At 39.7% G+C, this 25,346-nt stretch overlaps 1 protein-coding gene across 5 annotated transcripts in view; it reads right to left on the bottom strand.

Moving 5' to 3' along the window:
• The window catches only part of MINDY3 (MINDY lysine 48 deubiquitinase 3), a 120,753-nt gene that overhangs the window by 45,802 nt on the left and 49,605 nt on the right, over positions 1-25,346 (bottom strand). For 4 of the 5 annotated variants that reach the window (XM_059711586.1, XM_059711570.1, XM_059711595.1 and 1 more), the window contains 2 exons: positions 21,835-21,905; positions 16,847-16,927 (listed from right to left, as the gene is read on the bottom strand). In XM_059711586.1, the coding sequence (XP_059567569.1) occupies positions 16,847-16,927; positions 21,835-21,905 (152 nt within the window). The remainder of the gene's footprint in view (positions 1-16,846; positions 16,928-21,834; positions 21,906-25,346) is intronic. The other variant, XM_059711579.1, reaches the window with a different exon arrangement.

Raw genomic sequence — 25,346 nt, 5'->3', positions numbered from 1 at the left:
AGGAGCTCTTCCAAAAAAATAAAGTTAACTAGTACATAACTTACCTTTAAGCTTTAAGTAAAATTTTACTAAATCACTTTATAATGTTTGATTTTGACTCTTTACTCACTAAATATACTTGTGAAAGTAATTTGGGAACTATCTCAAACGGATTGTTTTAAACATTACCAAATGTTCTCAAGTATATCATGTTCTTTAGTGCCAGTATTAGACACACAATTCAGTTAATGCCATCAATTCAAAGTAGGTAGGACAGTGGGTTTTTTTCTTACTTTTCTTTTTTTTTTAATATATATTTTATTGATTTTTTACGGAGAGGAAGGGAGAGGGATAGAGAGCTAGAAACATCGATGAGAGAGAAACATCAACCAGCTGCCTCCTGCACACTCCCCACTGGGGATGTGCCCGCAACCAAGGTACATGCCCTTGACCGGAATAGAACCTGGGACCTTTCAGTCCGCAGGCCGATGCTCTATCGACTGAGCCAAACCGGATAGGGCTTTTTCTTACTTTTCCATTATTTGCCAAGTAATGTGCAAAAGTCCCAGGCTATCTCCACAACAGCCCATTGCTGTGTGGCATCAATTTGTGTTCTATCAGCAGAGAAGTAAAGGTAAAAAATATAAAGCAAAGTCCTTTGAGGTTCTTTCTCCATAAAAACATAAACTCTAAATGTAGAAGTGGAAATAAGGAAGTAGGAGGAAAAGTCTCCAACAAACGATTTACCATAATCATTACAATTACTAATACTAATGAATGGACTTCTTTTTCTCCCTATTACCATAACTGTACAACGCACTTTAACAATCCCTCAAGCCTTTCTCAACTGATTTCTATCAGAGAATTCATCGCTAAGGCCTACGGCATCTTGGTGTAATGACTTCCCTATACATCTAGAATCACTTTCTGTGTTCTCTCCTTTATATGAAGAACTGGGCAGAGAAAAGCTATTAGCCTTTTAACTACTGTATTTCATTCAGAAAACAGTTTACATAAACTATTACTCTCTGGGCATATGAACACCTGCATATTCAAGAAAACAATATCTGGCTTTTATTATTTATTTATTTGTATTGATTTCAGAGAGGAAGGGAGAGGGAGAGAGAGATAGAAACATCAATGATGAGAGAGAATCATTAATCAACTGCCTCCTGCACGTCCCCCACTGTGGATTGAGTCCACAACCCAGGCATGTACCCGTCCACGAATCAAACCATGACCTCCTGGTTCATAGGTTGGCATTCAACCACTGAGCAATGCCAACCAGACTATCTGACTTTTTTAAATGTTAAAAGTTAGCATTATACAATCATTGGTGTAAAAATCAATCTGATAGTCAGAAAGTGCCTCCTTATTTCTAGTAAAGATGCTTTCTATCATTTGAATTTAAACTTTGTTTAATCACCTGAACACAAAGCAACCCGTAGTGGTAAATGATATTATTGATCTAGATTCCTTGCACCTCCCTTCCTTGATTTATATATCACTGCGTGTTGCTATGAGGCTGAAGTACCTCTCTGTGGGAGGCGTCTACTTCCTCGATCCACTGATAGCAGATTTGGCCCGGTAACTTCTTTTGGCCAGAGCAATGTAAGCAGAAGTGACATCATGCTAGCTCCTAGAAGCTTTAGTGCCATCTGTGGTTTTGCCAGGTGTCTTTCCCTTTCCCCCTCTGCCAGGAGAACCGTACATTACTGTCAGAGGCTGCTCCTTCCGTTCAGGTTTTAGCATGAAAGCACATGGAGCACACCTGCAGCCAACATGTAAATTAAGAGAGAAATACGTTTTGATGCATGTGTTTGAAGAGGGGGTATGATAGGAGCGGCTGTGCCCCAGTATAGGCACAAAGAGGGTGGGCTGTTTGCAGAGAATTTAAATACAACAAAGCTGACTTTGTCAAATTCTTTTTTAATCATCGTCAGATGCAGGCAAATCTACACAACTTCCTCCTCCCTGGGGGTGGACTGCTCTCATTGCCCCTTCTTAAACACTACTGTGTAAACTGCTGAAATTTTACGGTTGTTATTCAGGAAGCTGTCAAAAGAAAATGAAACAATGTTCTGGCAGGAGCTTTATTTTGCTCCATATGCATAATATCTCCTCTTCCTATTCCTACTTGGCCTACTTTTTCCTCCTGCCTCTTCCCTCATGCTACTCACTGACACTGGTTTTAACAATACAAGCTGTATATAGAGGAATCTCTACATGTATGGACTTCACATGTTTCATATGAAAATGAATGCCTAAAAAGATTGAAATTATAGCCCAGACAATACTAGTAATTTAACTTTTATAGGTTTGGATTAGTATTAATGGAAAGTGAGAGAGTAATCCTACCTCCCCATCCCCACAACAAGTCTTACCACCTTTTCCACTATTTTAAATAAGGTTTGACTGTGAAAAAATAGTCACAGTACTCAAATTTTTAATATTCTTATTTTTGCCCTTTTTAAATTTTTTTAAATTAAATCTTTATTGTTCATATTAGTTGTTCCTTTTTTCCCCCATAGCTCCCCTCCACCTGGTTCCCACCCCACCCTCGGCCCTTACCCCGCCCCCCCACTGTCCTCATCCATAGGTATACGATTTTTGTCCAGTCTCTTCCCACACCCCGCACACCGCTTTCCCCCTCGAGAATTGTCAGTCCACTCACTTTCTATGCCCCTGATTCTATTCTATACACCAGTTTATTCTGTTCATCAGATTTTTTATTCACTTGATTTTTAGATTCACTTATTGATAGATATGTACTCGTTGTTCATAATTTTTTATCTTTACCTTTTTCTTCTTCTTCCTCTTCGTTAAGAATACCGTTCAGCATTTCATATAATACTGGTTTGGTGGTGATGAACTCCTTTAGCTTTTTCTTATCTGTGAAGCTCTTTAGCTGACCTTCAATTTTGAATGATAGCTTTGCTGGGTAAAGTAATCTTTGTTATAGGTTCTTGCTATTCATCACTTTGAATATTTCTTGCCACTCCCTTCTGGCCTGCATAGTTTCTGTTGAGAAATCAGCTGACAATCTTATGGGTACTCCCTTGTAGGTAACTGTTTTTCTCTTGCTGCTTTTAAGATTCTCTCTTTGTCTTTTGCTTTTGGCACTTTAATTATGATGTGTCTTGGTGTGGTCCTCTTTGGATTCCTTTTATTTGGGGTTCTCTGCACTTCCTGGACTTGTAAGTCTATTTCTTTCACCAGGTAGGGGAAGTTTTCTGTCATTATTTCTTCAAATAGGTTTTCAGTATCTTGCTCTCTCTCTTCTTCACCTATAATTTGGATGTTGGACGCTTGAAGTTGTCCCAGAGGCTCTTTACACTATCTTCGTATTTTTGGATTCTTTTTTCTTTTTGTTTTTCCAGTTGAGTGTTTTTTGCTTCTTCATATTTCAAATCTTTGACTTGATTCTCGCGATCCTCTAGTCTGCTGTTGGGAGTCTGTATAATATTCTTTATTTCAGTCAGTGTATGCTTATTTCTAGTTGGTCGTTTTTCATAACCTCGAGGGTCTCACTAGATTTCTTGAGGGTCTCACTACATTTATCAGCGGTTTCTAGAAAATTCCTGAAAAACCTTATAACCATGGCTTTGAACTCTATATCCAGTAGTTTGCTTTCCTCCATTTCTGTCATTTGTGACCTGTTTCTTTGTCTCCACATTTTTTATGCTTCCCTGTGTCGATAGAGTGGCTTTCTGTACTAGGTGTCCTATAGGGCCCAGTAGCTCAGCCTCTCCAATTACCTGAGGTGGACACCCTTGGTGCACCCCTTCGTGGACTGTGTGCACAGTCTTGTTGTAGTTAAGTCTTGATTGTAGTTGGTATCACTGGGAGGAATTGACCTCCAGGCCAATTGGCTGTGAAAATCAGCTGTGTCTGCAGTGGGAGAACTTTTGTGCTGGAGACACCCTTATGGGGCAAGACTAGCTTCAGTGGAGCTTTGGTGCTCACTAAGTCTGCCCCCTAAGTGTGTCCCTTTTGGATCTGAGGAGTTGTAATCTGGATGGTCCCACTCTGACCACTGAGTACACTGGCAGTTGGATCTCTAAGAAGGTGCTAATTTAGCCTCTGCCTGAGGCTACCCAGCAGGAGCTACAGAGAGATCTGCAGATTCCTCTTCTTTATTTGGGATTTGGAGGTGCCCAGATGAGGCCCAGCTGTGAAGCAATGCAGGCTGCTGTGGGGTCTTGGGACTTCTTTTGGATGTTCTGGGTCTCTGACCCAGTTGCAGTTTGTTAGGTAATTTTAGATGCAAAGGGCCAGGTCATTCATATGCAAAAGCCTCTGTGCACAGCTTGGGTGGGGTGGGGTCTCAGGGAATCAACAGGGCGGAGCAAACAGCTATGACTGATTCTCAGCCCAGCCCTAAGAGGCCCCGGGTCTCAGTGTCCCGTGGAAATCACTGCAAGCACATCTGAGAGAAATCTGCCCTTGAGTTCCGCCTGATGCCAGACAGTCCAGTTTCTCCCTGTACAAGTCTGGGTCCCCAGAGACTAGCCCGGAACTGGACTTCAGAGCGGGAGCTTGTGTCTCCCTCCCGACTGAAAAAGACAACCGTGTCCTCAGTTGCCAGCCCTTTCTGCGGGAGCCTCTGTACCTCTGCACTTTACTTCCATACCGCCTCTGAGTCTCAGTGTGCTTTTCTCTTTCCTTCTAGTTGTAGTATTTCCACTCACCCAGCCTTCCTGTGGTTCTGGATGATGTCCGTTTTGTCTTTTAGTTGTATTTTTGAAGTGTTTGTGCAAGGTAGCAATTTCAGGTGTTTACATATGATGCTATCTTGGTTTCTCCTCAAATTTCTAATATTCTTAAGTTTTATCATAGCATTACAGGGAAGTTCTTACTGTTCATTAAGATGGTTTTCTACTTCTATGAATATGCTTCACATTCATACCTTGAATATCCATGTTTAGCCTTTCATATCAAGATATACACACAAACATAGTATAGTGAAGATGGTTTGGGAATAAATGATTATCTTATCTGGTTCTATATCTGATCCCAACCTCTGCTTCCCTCTTAAACTTCTAGCACAATCAGTATGGTTCAGCCATACTGAACCAATTACTATTCTCCACATGTAGTATGAACTTTCACATTCCACATCTCTCATCTTTTTGCTTCATCTTTTTCCAAGCCTACCATGTTTTCCAAGTTACCATGTCCTTTAATTCAAGTATCATCTATCTCCTCTGTACCCACCTTTCCCTCTTCCAGTCTCTATTCCACCCTAGTAAAATGACTTATTTTTTGTTTCCTAAGGGACAGAAGTAATTAAAAGCTCAGGAGTCAGAAGATTTGAGCTTAAAATTTGGCCACAGTACTCACTAGTATATAACTGGAGATGTTATTTTTCACTGGCACCAGACTATAAAATGTAGATGGAAATAGTACTTACCTCAGAGGGTGGCTTTCAGGATTAAATGAGGAATGCATGTGAAATGCTTAGCATAGTGTCTGACACACAGAAAACACTCAATAAATGTAAACAGTAAACTATTACAATGTATTATTAATCTCTGCATTTCAACAGTACTTAGCACAATGCCTAATGTTTACTATACTAAGTACTGTGGAAAAACAGATGAGTTAGGGAGTACCACTGAACACAAGATGGTAAGAAGCTGGAAGAAAGAATAGGAGCAAGAAGGGAGAAAGAGAAGCAGCAGTCATTACATGAAAAATATCAAGGCTGGACCATGAGTGCTGAGCAGGACTTTGATCAGCACATTCTGGGCTGAGGATAAAATATACAAAAGCACAGAAAAAAAAAATCATAAACTGTTAACACTTACTTCATATATTAAATATATTATGTGAGGTCTTTGGCCCTATTCTGCAATCAACTCTATTTGGTACAATTATTTTTATCAATTATAGAAAGAGTGCTAGAGGTATGAACTTATCAATACTGATTCTAATTAAAACTCACAGACTTTACTCAAGACAGAACACCTTTAGGCCCTTCTATCAGTGACATTTTACCTTGTTTACACAATTATTTGAGTTCTACTATAACAAAAAACCTATAAGAAACAAACTCAAAGGCAAAAACTACTTTCAATAAGCAGGTTGACATCACTGACATGATTGAGATAACTAAGAAAAAAGAAAATTTATAAAAACCAGATACAGAAATAGCTACATGAGAGCACTCAGAATAGCAGAAAAGAGCAATTAATAAAAGCAATTAGTTTTCACTTTAAGGAGTCAAGAACATACTACATATTGATGCTTTCTCATTATAATAATTAGAAATGAAAATAGTTTAAGTCTTATCATGATAATCACTGGCATAATCCTAGACATCTGATCATGGTTTACTAAGCAGTTAGGAAACAATTTGTGGGTAAAAATTCACAGGTTTTTAATAATTCAAATAATTGAAAATTGTTAGTCTATGTAGACTTCTACACAAACTTTACAAGTAGTTCAAATAACAGAAGATTAATGGTAGTGTCCTTTGTCTATTTTAGGTTTGAAGATAGGTGTTAAAAGTCACATGACAAGTTTATGATTTAAGCTATAAAAACAAGTACTTTAGCTTCTTAATTTAATTTTTTGTAGTAGATAAGGCATGAAAGCTAAACAGATGAACAAACTAAAATTTAGTTAACATAAATGACTAACATGCATTAATATATAGGAAAACTCTATTATAAAATGCCCAGCTGTGAATTTAATTGTATTCCAATTCACTTTTATCTAATAAAGATAGAGGTGAATTTTCTTTATATCAAGTAAAACCTAGAAAGTATCATTCTACTTCATTTCCTTAAAATTGTGCTTACTTTACTTAAAGTATATTAATGGTAAAATAGAAGTGTCCGATTTTTAAACACCTAAAAAAAGATCTCTAAGACTTACTAGCAGTAGTCTTCCTAATGTTACACCAAAGAGCAATACAGAAAAGAACTCTACTCAGACTCCCAGTAACAGATACCACAGTAAGAGCAGTCAGCTCACTAAGGAACAGTTAAATGTTTTGTTTCTCCTTCACTTTAAATTCTGTTTCTTTATACATTTTTGCATTTAAATAGTAATGTGTTCTCATGTGTTCCTACCTGAAAGGAAAACCTGCTTTATCATAGGAAGGGTCAAAGGTGACACTCTGCACACACTTACAAAGAGTTCTTTTATAACCATAAAAGAGAACAAAAAAGGATGTAAAACTCATCTACCCAACTTCAAAAGAAAGTCTGAACCAGATTACCGAGGAAATTAGTCACTGATCTTCTGAAGATGAAACTAGATGCTATAGATAGGTTCCAACTATTTTCATATTGCATCAGCTGTGGTCACCCCACACTGATTCAAATGCACAATAAAAAAAAAAGGCAAATCTATTCTGCCTACCACTTTATACATATAATTCTATTACTAGTAATATCATATTTATACTTTCAAAATTTAAAGCCCTCATCTTAAATTTGCATTAAAATTAATTTAATAATTAGTTCCAATTCAAGAGGAAATTACAAAAGTGACCCAAATAATTTATTCTTAAAACCAAAATATAACAAATGAAGACAAAAAAGGGAAGACAATTTTAAAAAGATAAATACAGGTTTTAGATTCTTGAACCATTTTGTCTCAAAATAATTCCTTTAACCTATGCAGTAGGTTTGCAAGTTTTTTTGTTTGTTTTTTTAATTAAATCTTTATTGTTCAGATTATTACATTTGTTCCTCTTTATTCCCCCCATAACTCCCCTCCTCTCAGTTCCCGCCCCACCCTCCGCCCTCACTCCCCACCCACTGTCCTCATCCATAGGTGCACGATTTTTGTCCAGTCTCTTCCCGCATCTCCCACACCCCTTTCGCCCCCCGCAAGAATAGTCAGTCCATTCCCTTTCTATGTCCCTGATTCTATTATGATCACCAGATTATTTGTTCACTTGATTCTTAGATTCACTTGTTGATAGATGCATGTTTGTTGTTCATAATTTGTATCTTTACCTTTTTCTTCTTCTTCCTCTTCTTAAAGGATACCTTTCAGCATTTCATATAATACTGGTTTGGTGGTGATGAACTCCTTTAGCTTTTCCTTATCTGTGAAGCTCTGTATCTGACCTTCAGTTCTGAATGATAGCTTTGCTGGATAAAGTAATCTTGGTTGTAGGTTCTTGGTATTCATCACTTTGAATATTTCTTGCCACTCCCTCCTGGCCTGCAAAGTTTCTGTTGAGAAATCAGCTGACAGTCGTATGGGTATTCCCTTGTAGGTAACTGACTGTCTTTCTCTTGCTGCTTTTAAGATTCTCTCTTTGTCTTTTGCTCTTGGCATTTTAATTATGATGTGTCTTGGTGTGGTCCTCTTTGGATTCCTTTTGTTTGGGGTTCTCTGTGCTTCTTGGACCTGTAAGTCTATTTCTTTCACCAGGTGGGGGAAGTTTTCTGTCATTATTTCTTCAAATAGGTTTTCAATAACTTGCTCTCTCTCATCTTCTGGCACCCCTATAATTCTGACGTTGGTAACGCTTGAAGCTGTCCAGAGGCTCCTTACACTATCTTCGTATTTTCGGATTCTTTTTTCATTTTGCTTTTCCAGTTGGGTGTTTTTTGCTTCTTTGCATTTCAAATCTTTGACTTGATTCTTGCGCTATCTCTGGTCTGCTGTTGGGAGTCTGTATAGTATTCTTTATTTCAGTCAGTGTATGCTTAATTTCTAGTTGGTTCTTTATCATAACATCGAGGGTCTCATTAGATTTCTTGTAGATCTCATTAAGTTTATCGGCAGCTTCTAGACAGTTCTTGAAAGACCTTAAAAGTGTGGTTCTGAACTCTATATCTTCCATTGACAATTTTGTCCTGTTTCTTTGTCTCCACATTTTTTTTATGCTTTCTTGGTGCACCCCCTAGTGGTCTTTGTGCACAGTCTTGTTGTAGTTAAGCCTTGATTGTTGTAGTTAATACTAGGGGGATTTGACCTCCAGGCCAACTGGCTATGAGAGTCAGCTGTGTCTGCAGTGGGAAAACTTCTGTCCTCTGGGGAGGTGCTAATCTAGCCTTTGCCTGAGGCTATCTGTCAAATAGCTCTGTGCAGGGCTTGGGCGGGGCGGGTCGCACTGGATCAAACAGGGCGGGCTGAGCGAGCAGTTATGGCTGCTCTCAGTTCCGTCCCTAGGTGCTCTGCCTCACAGAGTCCCAGCAACCGCTGCAAACCTCGGAGAGAAAGCTGCCTTCGAGTTCCGACCGAAGCCAGACAGTCCCGCTTCTCCCGTTTGAGTCTGGGTCCCTAGAGACTCGCCCGGGTCTGGAGCTCAGAGTCTGAAACTCCCTCCCCATTGAAAACAACAACTGCGCCCTCCGCTGCCAGCCCGCTCCCCGCGCGCACTCCGCACCTGAGTATTTCACTTCAGCACTGCGCTTCCTCTGAGTCTGGGTATGATATTCTCTTTCCTCCTGGTTGTAGAATTTCCACTCAGCCAGCCTTCCTGTGGTTCTGGATGATGTTTGTTCTGTCTTTTAGGTGTACCCTTGAATTGGTTGTTTGAGGCAGCAATCTCCGGCATTAACCTATGCCGCCATCTTGGTTTCTCCAGGTTTGCAAGTTTTTAACTAAGCCCATCAAAAGCACCATGGAACAATTTCTGAAGACACTGCCCATGCTCACAGCGTACTCTCCCTCCCAGTGTGCAGATATGAAGTTTTATTCTGCCATAGCTCAGATGGCCTGCTTGAAAAATTCCCCTTCTTTGAACAGGTCCATGTACCTACTGCTTTTTACCTCATCCATATCCTCTTTTTAAAAGTTTCTGTGAGACACCTGCTGCTTGATAACTCTGATGTTCTATAAGGTCTCTGTAGTTAAATTCTGTGCTATTTCTCCTCAATAATAAGTATAAAACTCCCATTTACATAGAGTAACTTATAAGTATTTCTTTCAACCATAATCCCTAAGATACGTATGTCGAAAAGTACAATATCAGTTTAGCTGTTTCACATATACAGATGCGTGATGAGAAATAAGATCACTTTGGCCCAGCCGGCGTGACTCAGTGGTTGAGTGTTGACCTATGAACCAGAAAGTCAAAGTTCAATTTCTGGTCAGGGCATCGGCCCAGGTTGCAGGCTTGATCCCCAGTGTGGGGCATGCAGGAAGCAGCCAATTAATGATTCTCTTTCATCATTGATGTTTCTATCTGTCTTTTCCTCTCCCTTCCTCTCTGAAATCAATAAAAAAATATGTGTATATATTTTTTTTAAAAAGATCACTTTGTGTTAGATAGAAAACTAAGATGATTTATAAAACATGGTAGTTAAATTTAAACACTGAAAGAAGGTAAGATAAAGATGGTTATAGATGACTGAGTTTTACAACTGTTCATAAAATTTTATTAAATTTATTTTTATCATTCATTTTCAAATAAAACTGAATTGTGAAAAACCTCTCTAATCGTACAAAATATGTTCAGTGAGTTTCCATGGGTCAGGAAGAGGGTTCCAATAAAATTGAAAAGTTAAGTCCTGAGCCACTGGGCATCTCAAATATGAAATAACTTTATTAAGTAAATACTTTGGCACTGAAATTGAAAATCATGAAGCTAACAACTCTTTTATAGTTACATAGAGTCCTGAAAGTTAACTGTTCATCTCAAAAGAAAAAACCAAAACAGATAGGTAAAAAGTTATTTCATTAAATAGAAACAATTTTTTTATTTACCATCAAACTATGAACATAAATTTAAATATTACAGAGTATATAGTATGACTGCTTATTTACAAACTAGAGGCCCGGTGCACAATATTAATAAATGGGTAGGGTCCCTAGGCCTGGCCGGTGATCAGAGCTGATCGGGGCCTTCCGGCTGCCGGCCAGGACCTTCCTTCGTTCCACACCGGCCCCTGGTGGTCAGTGTACATCATAGCAAGTGATCGAACTCCTGGTTGGTAGAACTCCTGAGGGGACAATTTGCATATTAGCCTTTCATTATATAGGATACTCATCAAACTTGTTTTTATTCATTAATCTGGAGAAAGAATCTGTATGTATGTATGCTTAAGTTGATTAGGTAGAAGAGCAAAAATTACTTCTGTTTTTACCTCCAGATAGGAATATTACATGCATTACCTGCTATTTCTTCATCTACTGAATTCTTATGTCCTCGAACAAGTTAGTACTATTAAGCCCCTTGTCCCCTTTATTAAATACAAACATGGTTATATCAAATTTTTTGTTGAGATAAATCTTTTCCTCAGTGCTTTCTGAAATTTATTTGTTCAACAAAAACTTACTGAGCACTAACACTGCCTGGCACTGTTCTAGGCATTGGGAAAGAGAAAGAAATAAAACAGACAAAAGCTTACCTACTGAGACACACAGATAACATATAAGACAAATGAGCAAAATATATACTATGTGCATATTTTCCAGAATATATTAAAAACCCCTACAATTCAATAACAAAAAGACAAACAAACCAATTATAAAATGGGCAAAGAATCTGAATAGATTAGTTCTCCAAAGATGATACAGAAATGGCCAAAAGCATATAACAAGGTGGTCAAAGCCACAATGACCACTTAACATGCAGTAGGATGGTGGTTATAATATTAATAATCCTACATAATAAAATCTTAAAATGCTAAGTGTCTGGTCGTCCAGTTGGCCATTCAACCAATCAAAGTGTAGTATGCTAATGATATGCTAAGGCCACTCAACTGCTCGCTATGATGTGCATTGACCACCAGGGGGCAGACAGTCGACCAGTCACTATGACGTGCACTGAACACCAGGGGACAGATGCTCCAATCAGTAGGTTATCTTGCTGCTGGGGTCCGGCCGATCGGGCTGAGCGAGATGGGCCAGACATGACCTGGAGCCCTCCTGTGGCCCCTCCCAGCTGGCCAACCTCTCATGTCCCTCCCAACCCCAACTGTGCACTGGTGGGGTCCCTCGACCTGGCCTGCGCCCTCTGGGACCCCTCGGGGAATGTCAAAGAGCCGGTTTTGGCCTGATGGTGGAACAACCGGTCACTATGATGCACAGTGACCACCAGAGGGCAGATGCTCAACACAGGAGCTGCCCCCTGGTGGTCAGTGCGCTCCCACAAGGGGAAACGTCACTCAGCCAGAAGCCAGGCTAACAGCTGGCAAGTGTAGCAGCAGTGGCGGGAGCCTCTCCCGCCTCCACGGCAGCGCTAAGGATGACCAACTGCCGGCTTAGGCCCACTCCCCATGGGCCTAAGCCATCAGTTGGACATCCCCCGAGGGCTCCTGGACTGCAAGAGGGCGCAGGCCAGGCTGTGGGACCTCCCCCCCAAGTGCACGAATTTTGTGCACTGGGCCTCTGGTAATAATAATAATAGTGTTAGCAAAGATGTGGAAAACTTGGAACCCTTGCATATTGCTGGTGGGAATGTGAAATGATACAACTGCTGAAACAGTTTGGTGGTTCTTCAAAAAAGTAAAACCCAGAATTGCCATATGACCCAGCATTTCCAGTTCTAGGTATATACTCAAAAGAACTCAAAACTGGGACTCAAGCATGTGCTTGTGTAGGAATGTTCACAGCAGCACAATCACAATAGCCAAAAGGTGAAAACAAACCAAATGTCCACTAATTGATGAATGGACAAATAAATTGTGTTATCTATAATAATAAAAGCATAATATGCTAATTAGACTGGACATCTTTCCAGACGACCTTCCGGATGAAGCCGGGGCTGCGAGGGAAGCCTGGGTCCCAGGTGCCTGCCGGCAGCGGGAGGGTAGCCTGGGTCCCGAGTGTCAGAGAGAAGCCAGTGCTGGCAGCACCAAGAAGGAAGGCCTAATCTGGCATGAATTTCGTGCATCAGGCCTCCAGTATGCATATAATGGAGTATCATTCAGCCATGAAAGGAATGAAGTACTGATACATGCTACAATGAGGATGAACCACAAAAACATACTCAGTGAAAGAATCCAGACACAAAGGTCACATATTTTATGATTATATTTATATAAAATATCCAGTAGAGGTAAATTCATAGAGATAAAAGCAAATTGGTAGTTGCTGGGGCTCCAGAGAGGAAATAGGAAATAACTGCTTAATGGATATGGGTTATTATTTTAGGGTGATGAGAATGTTTTAGATGAGAATGTAGATACAGGTGGTGGTTACACAATACTGTGAATATACTAAAAGTCACTAAACTGTTCATGTGAAAAAAGTTAATTTTATGAGAATTTCAACTCAATTTTTAAAATACATACTAGAGAGAGAAAGAAAGAGAAGGAGAGGGGGAGGAGGAGGGGGAGGGGAGGGAGAAACATCTGTATGAGAAAGATTGATCTGTTGCCTCCCATACATGCCCCGACCAGGGATCCAATCTGTAACCTAGGTATGTGCCCTGACTGGGAATAGAACCCACAACCTCTTGATGTATAGGACGATGCTCCAACCAACTGAGCCACTCAGCCAGAACAAGGGGGTTAAAATTTTAAAAAAGATGGGCAGGGAAGGCCTCACTAAGGAGATGACATTAGATTACTGACCCAAAGGAAGGAATCTTTTATACAAACAAAGATCATTTTAAGCAAAGTGAACATTGCCTCTTTTTTGAGGCAGAGGAAAGGCCAGTGTGGCCAAGAAAGCTAGGATGTGGAGAAGTAATAGGAAATAAGAATAGAGAGGAAATAGGGAATCCAATGAGGTGAGGGAAGGACTAGTAGGTTATTCCAAGAACTCTGCTTTAATTCTTAGTAAAAGGGGAACTAATATAAGGTTTTGAGCAGAACAGTGACATAAAGTTTTGGGGTTATTTTAATTGCTGAAATGAGAAGATACTAAAGCCTCCAAAAAGGGCAACAGCATGGTTATCAGTTAGAAACTATTGCAACAAGCTAGAGGGAGATTTCTCTAATTTGTCTTCCGATTCTTTCAATAAATTTTCAGTTTCTCTTTTTTCTTAATTTTTTTTTTCCTCAGAGCCTCCATAGTTTTACGGATATATTAACTTCTCCTAGGTTTTTTTGTGGGTTTTTTTAAGTTTTCTTTTGATCCCTGCACTGTCCTACAATATCTACATTCTTTTGAGTTCATTTTCCCCTATTTGTTCTGACTGTTTTTCATGGAAGCATTCCTCAAATGTCTGGTGACCCTTGGTGTTCTGCTAATATCTGAGAAACTAAAAGCCATTATCTTTGTGAGCAGGAGTTGTAAACCTCACTGTAGGGATTATTTGGCTGAACTATTCCCAAACTGTAGTATCTCAATCTTTCCTCTTGACCTGGTCAGTGTGCCCAAAGAAGAATAAATCATGGGTACATCCTACAATAGCAAAGCTACTGAGTTCTTTCTGAGGCTTGAAGATCTAATCAGTAAAAACACAGGTCATGAGACCTCTGTAACTCTTATCTCTCCAATGCAATCTATCACCAAATCTTGTCAGTTTAACTCAATTAAGTCTCTCAAATGTATGTGCTTCTACCCATCTCTACCAACATTACCATATTCTTTGCTTACCTCAAAAACTAAAGAAATCTTGTTTACCCACTCTAAGCTATCCTTCAATATGTCTGTTTTCCAGAATTAGCCAGAGTGATCTTTCCAAAATGCAAATTTAAAACCATTCCCTTCCTTCCCATCTACCCCCAACCTATTCCCCCCACCAATTTTTGAAAAATCTAGGGACTGTCATTACTCTTAGAATAGAGTTGCAGGGCCTGCCTACTTTTGCAGCCTCATCTTTCACCTGTCCCCCTGAATGCTTAGTACCCCAGCTCTTCTTTATTCACACCATACTAGTACTCCATCTTTCTGCAGCTGCTTGTTTGCTCCAAATACTTCCCATATAGGGAAAGTTCTTTTTTCCCTCTTCCCATAGTTTAATCAGATGCCTCAGTGCTCATTTAAAACACCTGTTCTTCAAGGAAACATTCCTAATCTTCTAAAACTAGGATATATTATTATGGCTTGAATACAAAATACCTGCATATTTACATAGCTGAATTAACACGATTCCTTGTATTAACCTTCTGTCTTCTGCTGTTTTGACAATAGAATCATCCTATATAATAAAAGGCTAATATGTAAATTGCTCCTACAGGCGGGAGTTCGACCAACAGGGAGTTAGACGTGCGCTGACCACCAGGGGAAGGCATGAAACATGGTAGGCATCAGCAATGTGGCGTTGGCAGCAGTGGGCAGCAGTAGGCAACAGTAGAGGCACTGCTGGCCTAGATGGGCCCCAACGAAAGCGGGACCACGGCGGGATGGTGGAAGAGGTAAGCAGGCAGCGCGAGGCCAAAGAGGGTGCGAAGGGAGGCCCTGGCTGGCAGCCAGGGGAAGGGAGGCCCTGGCCAACAGCCGGCAGCCGCTAAGGACCCTACCCGTGCATGAATTTCATGCACTGGGCCTCTAGTTTCTTAAATATCAATCATAAAATTTAAGATTTAAAATATTTTCATATTATTATCTTTTACATTTGAAACAAAGTTTCACAGAATTTATTAGTTTTCTTAATGCTAAAGAATAGGGTTGGAGATAAAATAATTGGCTTGAAAATTTGATTTCCTTATCTGGAAATTTATAACACTTAATACAAAAATTAGTCAAATGGACTCATTCAGGAATTAGAAGTTGCTCAGTTTCTATAGTTTAAATGATGCTTTTAACTTCTTCCTCTTCACTTTTAAGAGGGAAACAAACAGCAAAAGCTTTCAGACTAAATGTAACATATGAGTCTGTACTTTTATTTGTATTTTATAGCTTTCCCTGTTTAAAAAAAAGGTAAGTATATATAACTTTCTCTAAATCCACAGCTGGACTTTTACCAGCACAATAAAAGTAAATATAGGAATAAACAAGAAAATAGACCCACAAAATTCAGCATTGTCATTTCAGTCTTTGCTATAATTTATGCTATTCATAATTCTTACAGATATAAATAAACTTATATTAGCAAGTACAAGCTGAAAAAAAAACATGGAGTAATAAAAAGCGCACTCAAATTAAAAAACCTCAAAAACACAATTATATCTTTTCCCTTTCAGGCCAACGTCTAGCAACTCTCTCTAGGAATACCAGAAAGGTTTAATAAATGTTTATAGAATGAAAATGACGATGACAGCTAAGACTTACTGAGCATTTAACTTGTAATAGTATTGCTAAATATTTTATATTAAGCCTGATAATAACTCTAAGAGCCAGGTACTATTCTTAATCCCCATTTTAAATATAAGAAAAGGGGCTGAGAGCAATGTTAGGAAGTGGAACAGCTAGGATTCAAAACAAAAGCTGTCTGACTCCAAAGCACTGAACCACTCAATTGTAGAAAAAACATATTATTGTTAAAGGCTAGGATTTAGAAAAGGCTTTGTTGTCAGAATTTTAAAATAAACATGTTCAAATACATTTGACTTATTTCAATATTGTAACCATATATACATTAAAACTATAGGAAATATTCCATTTTAAAAGAGTGCTTTTCATACAATTCAACTATTAATAAATTTTAAAATATTTTCCTAAGGCATATTATAACTAAAATTATTGTATATCATGTGAAAGTTTAATCTTTTCTGCAAAAGAACAATCCAAAACTTTATCGTAACAAAAGTGATCCCTTAAAAAACAGACAAACAACAACAATAAAAAATATATAAAAACAAGAAAAGCAAAAGGCAAAGCACTAAAGTCAGCAAAGGTAAAGAAGTTATAACTGAGTCATGACAGATTTTATTGAAATTCCAAAACTGGAGAAGTACAACAATACATTCTTTTGTGTTAATATTTTAGATTTTGGAACAATCCGTTTGTTAGTGGGAATACACTAATGTTTGCACAAAGATCCATACTAAATATAACCTATATTACTTGTTTGTCTGATGTCATACTTAAAAAAAAAAAAATCCTACTGTAAGCATACCTTGGCAAAAAATACGGTGAGGTGAGTTTCACTGCCAACAATCCAAATAGGGAATTTTGGAGATTTCAAGTAAGAACCAACCTAGAACAAATGTAGCAAAATAAACAAACAAATGAAAATTTTATACTGCCTATTACATGCCCATGAATACCTGAAACATAACCAGGGTGTCCAATTCATATTTAAATGGAATAATAAATACTGTGCCAGAATGCCTTACCCATAAAGGTCATTACCAATGAATATAAAGTCAATGTTATAAAGACTATCAGGGCTAAGCTTATGTTGTGCCTTTACACAGAACAACAACACAGACTTAACACAGCCAGAACCAATAGTTTAACCCTAAGCATCATTCTCAGGTTTTACTAAAGTTCCTAGATAGCATGGCCACTTCTGGAATGTCAGCTTAGTATCTCAAAACCCAAAAAACCATACACTTGATCATAATAATTTGATCAGGAAAATAATTATAAATGAACAAATGAGTAGATTTATGAATAAATAAGGGAAAAAGCCTTAAGAACATCCTGTCTTCAAAGAACCTAGGGTAACATAATAATCTCTCTAAAGCAAAATATGTAAAACATTTAAGTATATAAAAGAATCCTACCATTTGACTCTTCATGGTAGGAGTTAAGTTCCAAGTTTTACAATATGCAGTCTCTTTAAAATGTATAATGAGTTAAACCTATAACCTGGCTTCAGGGTTATATAATTAATCTCTAAATACTGCAGTTCCAAAAATTTGGAAATATCATTTTTTGTGTGACTGAGAAAATAATAGACTTGTGAAATCCAACCACATCCACATCAATCAGTTCCACACACTTATGAGGACAAAGATTTTGACTTAAAAACAACTAACCTTACCAATCAAATGTGCTGAATTTTCTTTTCTCACACAGACTCCCTAGAAATAGGAAATTCCAAGTGGCTACTTGCAGCAGTCAGGGCCAACTATTCTTCCTAATTACAAACAGCCCTGATATGATACCCTGCTTTCAGGCACCACCAGGGCCCTTCAAAATTTATTCTTACCACTAGGAGGGATAGAATTTATTCTCTGTTGTCCTATAATGCAAGGGATGCGTTGGATGTGCCAATGGCAATGATGAGCCAGTAGCGTAAAGGTCACTTTGGGAACAACAAAGAATAACAGCCAAAGGACAAAGAAAAAGGAAAAGCTCTGATCACTGGGTCAGAGTAGAAGGCACTTCAGAGGTGTGCAGTGGAAGTCCTTCAATTTTACATAAGGACACAGAGGAATACATGGGATCGGTGCCCTGTTGGAATACAAACAGCTAACTAGTATGAGCTGGAACTAAGACTCGGGTTTGCTGACTCCTAATGTGGTGGTTTTCCATTCCATCACGCTGCCTCTTGTGAAAAGTTTAGAGGTTGTTTAGTTTCTTTTAACTATTTTTTAATTTATCTTTACTGTTGAAAGTATTACAGATGTCTCCCTTTCTTTCCCCTATGAACCCCTTCTACCCTGAACTCCCACCCCCCCCAGGCCTTCACCAAACTATTATCTGTGTCCAGGGGCTATGCATATATGCACATATGTGTTCCCTGATTAATCTCTCCCCAACCACTCCTCCACCTCTACCTTTCCTCTGAGATTGGTCAGTTTAGTTTCTTTCTTAGAAAAAGTGTATACCCTGGCCAGTGTGGTTCAGTTGGTTGAACGTCGTTCCATACACCAATGGGTGCAGGATTCAATTCCTGATCAGGGCACCTATCTAGGTTTCGGGTTCGATCCCCTGGTTGGGGCACATACAGGAGACAATCAATCGACAATTCTCTCTCATATGGATGTTTCTGTCTCTCTCTCTCCCCCCACCTCCCTTCCTCTCTCTGTAGAATTGATAAAAAAACAAAAACATATCCTTGGGTGAAGATTAAAAAAAAAAAGGTAGAGTCCGTGCATGCACATACACTTAATCATCACAGAAGTAAAAAGTGTGGGTAAGATTACACACAGTAGGATCAAAAGGCAAATAAAGGCTGAACTCATGAAGTGTTTTCTAATAATAAAAAATCAATCAAGAGTGAATAAATAATGCAACTACTTTGGAAAACAGTTTGACGGTTCCTCAAAAAGTTAAGCATATAATTACCATATGACCAGGCAATTTCATTCCTGGGTATATACTCAAGAGAAATGAAAACATGTTCACAAAAACTTATGCATGAATGTTCATAGCAGTATTATTCGTAACAACCAAAAAGTGGAACTCTCCATTAACTTGTAAATACATAACATACATAAATACATAAAATAAATGCATAAAAACTATTGAATTATACACTTTAAAATAGTTAATTTTATGTTATGTGAGTTATATATCTGTTTTTTTTAAAGGGCATAGTCAAAAGCACTGGGTCACCTTCTTTGTTCACATGCATGTGTATATATATACACACAGAAAGAAAGGGGGAGAAGAGAAATACCGTTTTATTTGTGTTAATAAACATATATGGTTAAATTGACATGAAAATGTTAATTTCATTTCTAAAGGGCAATTTACTACACTACCAAACAGGAAAATGCTCAGATTCACAAAACTAATACAAACACAAATATTTCCTTAATGTCATTTTTCTAAACATCTGGTACAAAGTAAATGTATATAGATTTTGAGAATGAAACTTACAGTATATACATATAAACAGCTCCATGTAATAGAGTTTTGTGGGTTTTTTAAAATTCTGTCTTGACTCAGTTTTGAGGCCCTGGTTTGAGGCTGGTCAATTCCCTCAAAAAAGACTGCTGAGTAAGTCCAAACCCCAACCACTTTCCCTAGAAATCTCTCCCACCCCAGGTCATTATGCATTGCCCTAATGGCCCTGGAACCAGGAACAACACAGCCAGGGACAGCCCTTAAGCCCCTGAGCTCATGGAAACAATTCAAATTAGCCAGTCCACACTGAGCCCATGAGACCTAGCTAACTCTACCCTCAGTTCCCACACATAAGCTTGCTGTTGGCCTGTTCCCAGGTGTAACCTCTGTGTGGCCCAGCTCTGGTTAGGAGCTGTCAGTAACTAACAGATCTGCCTTTCCTCTATCTGAGTGTCAATATGTTGTGTCCTGCCACTAAAAAAAAAAACACAACAACAACAAAAAAAACCTTTAAATCTTATATAACACAATAGTTGCTGCTAGAATACAATAACAAGAGAACACACAGCAGCTGTTAACTTTCTACTAAAGTCCTGGAGGAACAGACATCGCTCTGTTGTGCCTAACAGTTAAAGCAAAGCTAAAGCACACATTTAGAAAAGCCTACAGTTACAGTGCACTTTTCCACTCATTCGTGCAACAATATTTATTGAGCACCTACTATGTACCCAGAAACAATGTGCCTGCTTGCCTTCAAAGAGTCTATATTCCATTAGGGATGACAAAAAAAAACAAATTCAAAATTATAAAAAAAGTAAGTACAGAGTGATTATTCTTATGAAATCATGTTGGGATGATTCACTGAGGGGATGATCAAGGAAAGGGTCTTTGAGGCACCATTTGAAGTAGGACCTGAAGGGGAGAGTAGAATATCTCTGGCAGAAATGATAGCAAATATGAAGGCTTGTGAGGCAGGAAAGGGCTTGGCCTGTTTAAGAAACAACAGGAGACCAGCATGGCCGGACACAGCAATGGAGGGAGTGATGCAGCTCTGGAAGGGCAGACAGGATCCAGACCATCAGGGCCTTACAGGCCACACAGTGAAAATGTCAAACTAGAACATCTCCAGACCCTGACCTCCTGCAACATGTGCGTGCACGCGCACACACACTTTTTACAAAACTGCTTTATTAAAATCTCGTTGACATAAAAATTGTATATATTTAAGGTATACAACTTAATGTTTTGATATATGTAAATATTGTGTAAATATCACTACAATCAAGCTAATTAATATATGTATCACCTCTATATAGCAATGAAATATATACCAATAAATGAAGGTTTCATGGCAGTTCCTGTTTTGTGTGTATGTGTGTGTGCGCATGCTAGGAGAAGATGCAATTTCATTCTTTGGTTGCCAGGAAAACTCCGAATAATTTTAGCTTGTATAATTAAAGTCACTAAAAAGAAGAACTGCTACTGTTTAACCTTACGATAACTAAAATGAATAAGAGCTAGATGAAACCTGTTTGATTTTTATGCCCGTATCACCCCTGTCCAAGGACTGTCATGAAAGAGGAATGCTGTCTGGTTAAAAAAAAAAAGAAAAGGGAAGGAAGGAAGGGCACAAGTCACTGTTACTAAAACTAATCACCACCACCAGAACCACTGCCATGGAACCACCATTCAGAAGTAAAAAATAACATTGTCTTCTTTCTTCCTCCAAAATGAGGACACCTTAACTGCAAATCTCTAATGATTTAAGACCATTGGAACAGCCAATAGTTATTTCAGATTGTGTAGGAAAGCAAGAAAATATATATCAATAAATGAGGGTTTCATGGCAGTTCCTAATTTTCACATATGTGTTAAGGAGTTTAATTCTATTAAATGCTTGGATTTCTGCTTTGTCAGTGTGAAATCATTTTCAGATGGAACAATCAGAAGTTAGAATTTCAGCATTCAGCAGGTTCTTTTTCTTTGCCCAATAAAGTACTACCAGTTGTTTAGTGAAGTATACTGTTAATTGGTAAGGAAGAAACAGCACATCCTTTTCCCTCAGTTTACCAAAAAAAATATTTATATTCAACAACAGAAGTCTCTATTTCCAGAATATACTGGGTTCTTCCCCCCCACCCTCGAAAAGAAACAAACCTCAAAATTAGGAAACTCTGCCTGATCAGCCAGCTTAACTCTTCCCTTAATACGACTGTCAGTTTAGGAAAGAAGACCAGCAATAATCTGATAGTATATAATAACATTAGTAAGCTAAAATATGTTGTCATAGAAGAAAAATACTATCCACAACAGTGAACATGTGAATAAAGACCATTCAAAGTACCTTAAAAATCAACTTACCTTACAGTATCTTAAAGCTTCCATTAAGGTTAAGAATCCTACAGCTGCTTGTTCATGTATACCAAGAAGTTCTGCAAACAGAAGTTAGCATGTATTAGTATACATAAATCTGAAAAGTACTTACATGGAAATATGTATGTATAGATATATTCTATACCAAAACTTTTACCCCAAAATATACTTAAACCTAGAACATTTTTATTGTTACGAGTTAACATCAAGTCATAATTATAGTACTACTCATTATAAATACCATTAGATCAGGTTTGTGATACTTCAAATGTATATTAAATGTATTTATGAAACTTTATACTCAGTGTTAACTTTTATAATGGAGGCATTTCCCCCTGAAATTAAGGAATTATTGGAAAAGATATACTAATCATAATTTGTAACATTTAACATTGGGCAGCAGTGAACTACCTGTACAATACTTGAAACATGGACAATTGATACCATTCTCACTCTCCTATAAATAAACTTACGAAGTGTGCTAAAGACTAGGGAAATAAAGATGAATCGAACACAGTACCTGCCTTACAAAGCTAATAATTTATCAAGGGAGAGAGATGAAAAAACAATGAGTGCTTTCTCTCTCTCTGTTTACGCAAACACAGCCTTATCAACACTGATAAAAGAGAAAAATGGTAATTGGCATACGACGATACCCTTTTCATTAGCTAATCAGGGCTATATGCAAATTAACTGCCAACTATGATTGGCAGTTAACTGCCAACTAAGATTGGCAGTTAACTGCCAACAAGATGGCAGCTAATTTGCATATGTAGGCACAATGCAGGGAGGTAAAAGGGAAAGCAGGAAGAAGCCCCCTGCCACTGACAGTGATCGGAAACCCAAGGGGGAGCTAAGAGCTGGGGGAGAATCAGCCCCCCAGCCATGATCGGAGAATCAGGCGCCTTTGCCGCCCTGGCCAGTGATAGCAGGAAGTAGGGGTGGAGCCAGCGATGGGAGCTGGGCACGGTCGAAGCTGGCAGTCCTGGGAGCTAGGGGTCCCTTGCCTGGGCCTAAAGCGGAGCCCACGATCGCGGGGCCGCTGCAGCTGCGGGTCCCCGCTGCCCGAGCCGGACGCCTAGGCCAGAGGCGTTAGGCCTGGGCAGGGGCGGAGCCTGCAACTGCGGGGAGCTGGGGGTCCCCTGCCCAGGCCTGACACCTCTGTCGGAGGCCTCAGGCCTGGTCAAGGGGCCGATCCGGTGATTGGTGATCGGAGGGTGATGAGGGTCAACTCCTCTGGCCGAGGCATCAGGCCTGGGCGGGGGGCGGAGCCGGGGATTGGGGGGATATGATGGTCCCCTTGCCCAGGCCTGAAGCCTGGGTCAGAGGTGTCAGGCTTGGGCGGGGGGTGGAGCAAGCGATCAGAGGGAGATGGGGGTCCCCTGCCCAGGCATGATTCCTGGGCCAGAGGCCTCAGGCCTGGGCGGGGGCCAGAGCCAGTGATCAGGGGGAGATGGGGGTCCCCTGTCCAAGCCTGACACCTCTGGCGGAGGCGTCAGGCCTGGGCAAGGGGCCGATCAGGTGATCGGAGGGTGATGGGGGTCTACGCCTCTGGCTGAGGCATCAGGCCTGGGCTGGGGGCAGAACCAGTGATGGGGGGAAATGAGGGTCCCCTGCCCAGGCCTGACACCTCTGTCAGAGGCGTCAGGCCTGGGCAAGGGGCCGATCCTGCGATTGGAGGGTGATGGGGGTCAACGCCTGAGGGCTCCCAGTATGTGAGAGGGGGCAGGCTGGGCTGAGGGACACTCCCCCCCAACACACACACCCAGTGCACGAATTTCGTGCACCGGGCCCCTAGTAGTGATATAAGAACATCTGCTAATTGTGTTACAGAAGTGGTAACATTTGAGATCTAAGTATTTGTAGTCATTTTCCAGGTTAAGAAGATAAGAGGAAAATTCATGCAGAGCAAACAGCAAAGAGACATGAAAAATCAGTGTATTTAAGGGGTGAAAAAATTGTCAAAGGTTACTTAAAGGTTTCCAGCCTGAGGAATCTGATAAACGGTGATTAACTAAAAGAGAGAATTAAGGAGGAGTAGGTGCTAGAGTGATCTGAAGGGAGAACATGAGTTTGGTTTTATGTAACCTGGAACTGAGGAAACTTTAGGACTTCTACCTAGAGATATACACAACTGGAAGTAAGGCTGGGGAACACAGGGAAGAGAGGTCAGGTTGGCTTGGACACAGTTTTGGAAATCATTAGCATAGAGACAAGGGCTGATGTTGTGGATGCGGATCAGGAAGAACAGACAAAGCATAGAGAATGAAGAGACAAGAGATTACTTCATAACAGAGGTGTAACTGTGATGATATCAAAGTCTTCACAGATTACAGATTTCAGCTAATATACATTGAATCAAACTCTGGTAATAATTTAGGTCCATATGTATTCTAATAAGCATTTTTTCTGGTTAAAAATTATGTCCTATGAACATAATGTATATTTGCATCTTTCAATTATGGTCATCTTTTGTCCTTTTTTCTATTAGGAAGTTATGTTTTTCTTATCAATTAATGTGATAATATCTACTCAGTCATTTCTGTTGTAAATATATCCCTATGTACAACATACAGATGAAATAAGCCAAAAACTGGTAGTTTAAACTTTAGTATTTGTAAATTCAAAGTTAATACAAAGTACGTATGCATATGGTTTGCATATCTTCATTAACATCTTACAGGCACGGAGGAGGTAGAGCAATAGTCCTCATATTGTAGTTTTGGATTCTGCCGGGAGCCGGTCCATCCTTGCTGTTTCAAGGGACCTGGCATATATGGCATACGGTTCTTAATATATTTGCTCACCTTCTTGGCGCTGTGTTTTAACCAAAGCCACCTCTCCGAGAAAGGTTGAATCCCCAGGTAGGGATTTTCCCCTGAAGTTAGGGAGGGAATAAAACCCCTCAACTAAGTGCCAGGCGGGTAATTAATCCCTTTAACTACAAACAATCTTGCTTAAACTACATAATCTTTTCTCCCTGGAATGGAGATAAGAAACGCCCTAACCTTTGTAATAGAGATTGATAGGATTGAATCAACTGGTATAAATACAGTTGTAACAAGACAGAAACACTCAGAACTTAGAACAGAATCAAGAAGACAGAATCTACACGGAGCCTAGAGGCAGAAGAACTTCGCTGGAGAGAGCATGCCAGAGGATCCTGGAGAGGGACTGGCCTCGGAGCCTAGAGACAGAGCCTAGCGGGAGAACATGGCAAGGAATCCTGGACTGAACCTGACTACAGAGATTGGCAGGAGAACCTGACTGGAACCTGGACACTGAACCTGACTGGAGAGCCTGGACAGAACCTGGCTGGAGATCCTAAGCAGAACCTCTCTGGAGATCCAGACCAGAACTTGGCTGGAGATCCGGGCTAGAGATCCTGGCTAGGCTGCTGATCAACTGAATGCTGTCCCTGTGTCATTCCTTCTTCGCCGACTCCGTCCACGCCATTGGGGACCCCTGGACCCGCTGGGGTTGGACCCCGGCATATGGCG

Source organism: Myotis daubentonii, chromosome 1 (assembly GCF_963259705.1).
Source record: "Myotis daubentonii chromosome 1, mMyoDau2.1, whole genome shotgun sequence".
In the NCBI taxonomy this organism is placed as follows: Eukaryota; Metazoa; Chordata; class Mammalia; order Chiroptera; family Vespertilionidae; genus Myotis; species Myotis daubentonii.
The sequence above is the reverse complement of the archived record's forward strand: the minus strand, read 5'-3'. Positions and strand labels throughout refer to the sequence as shown.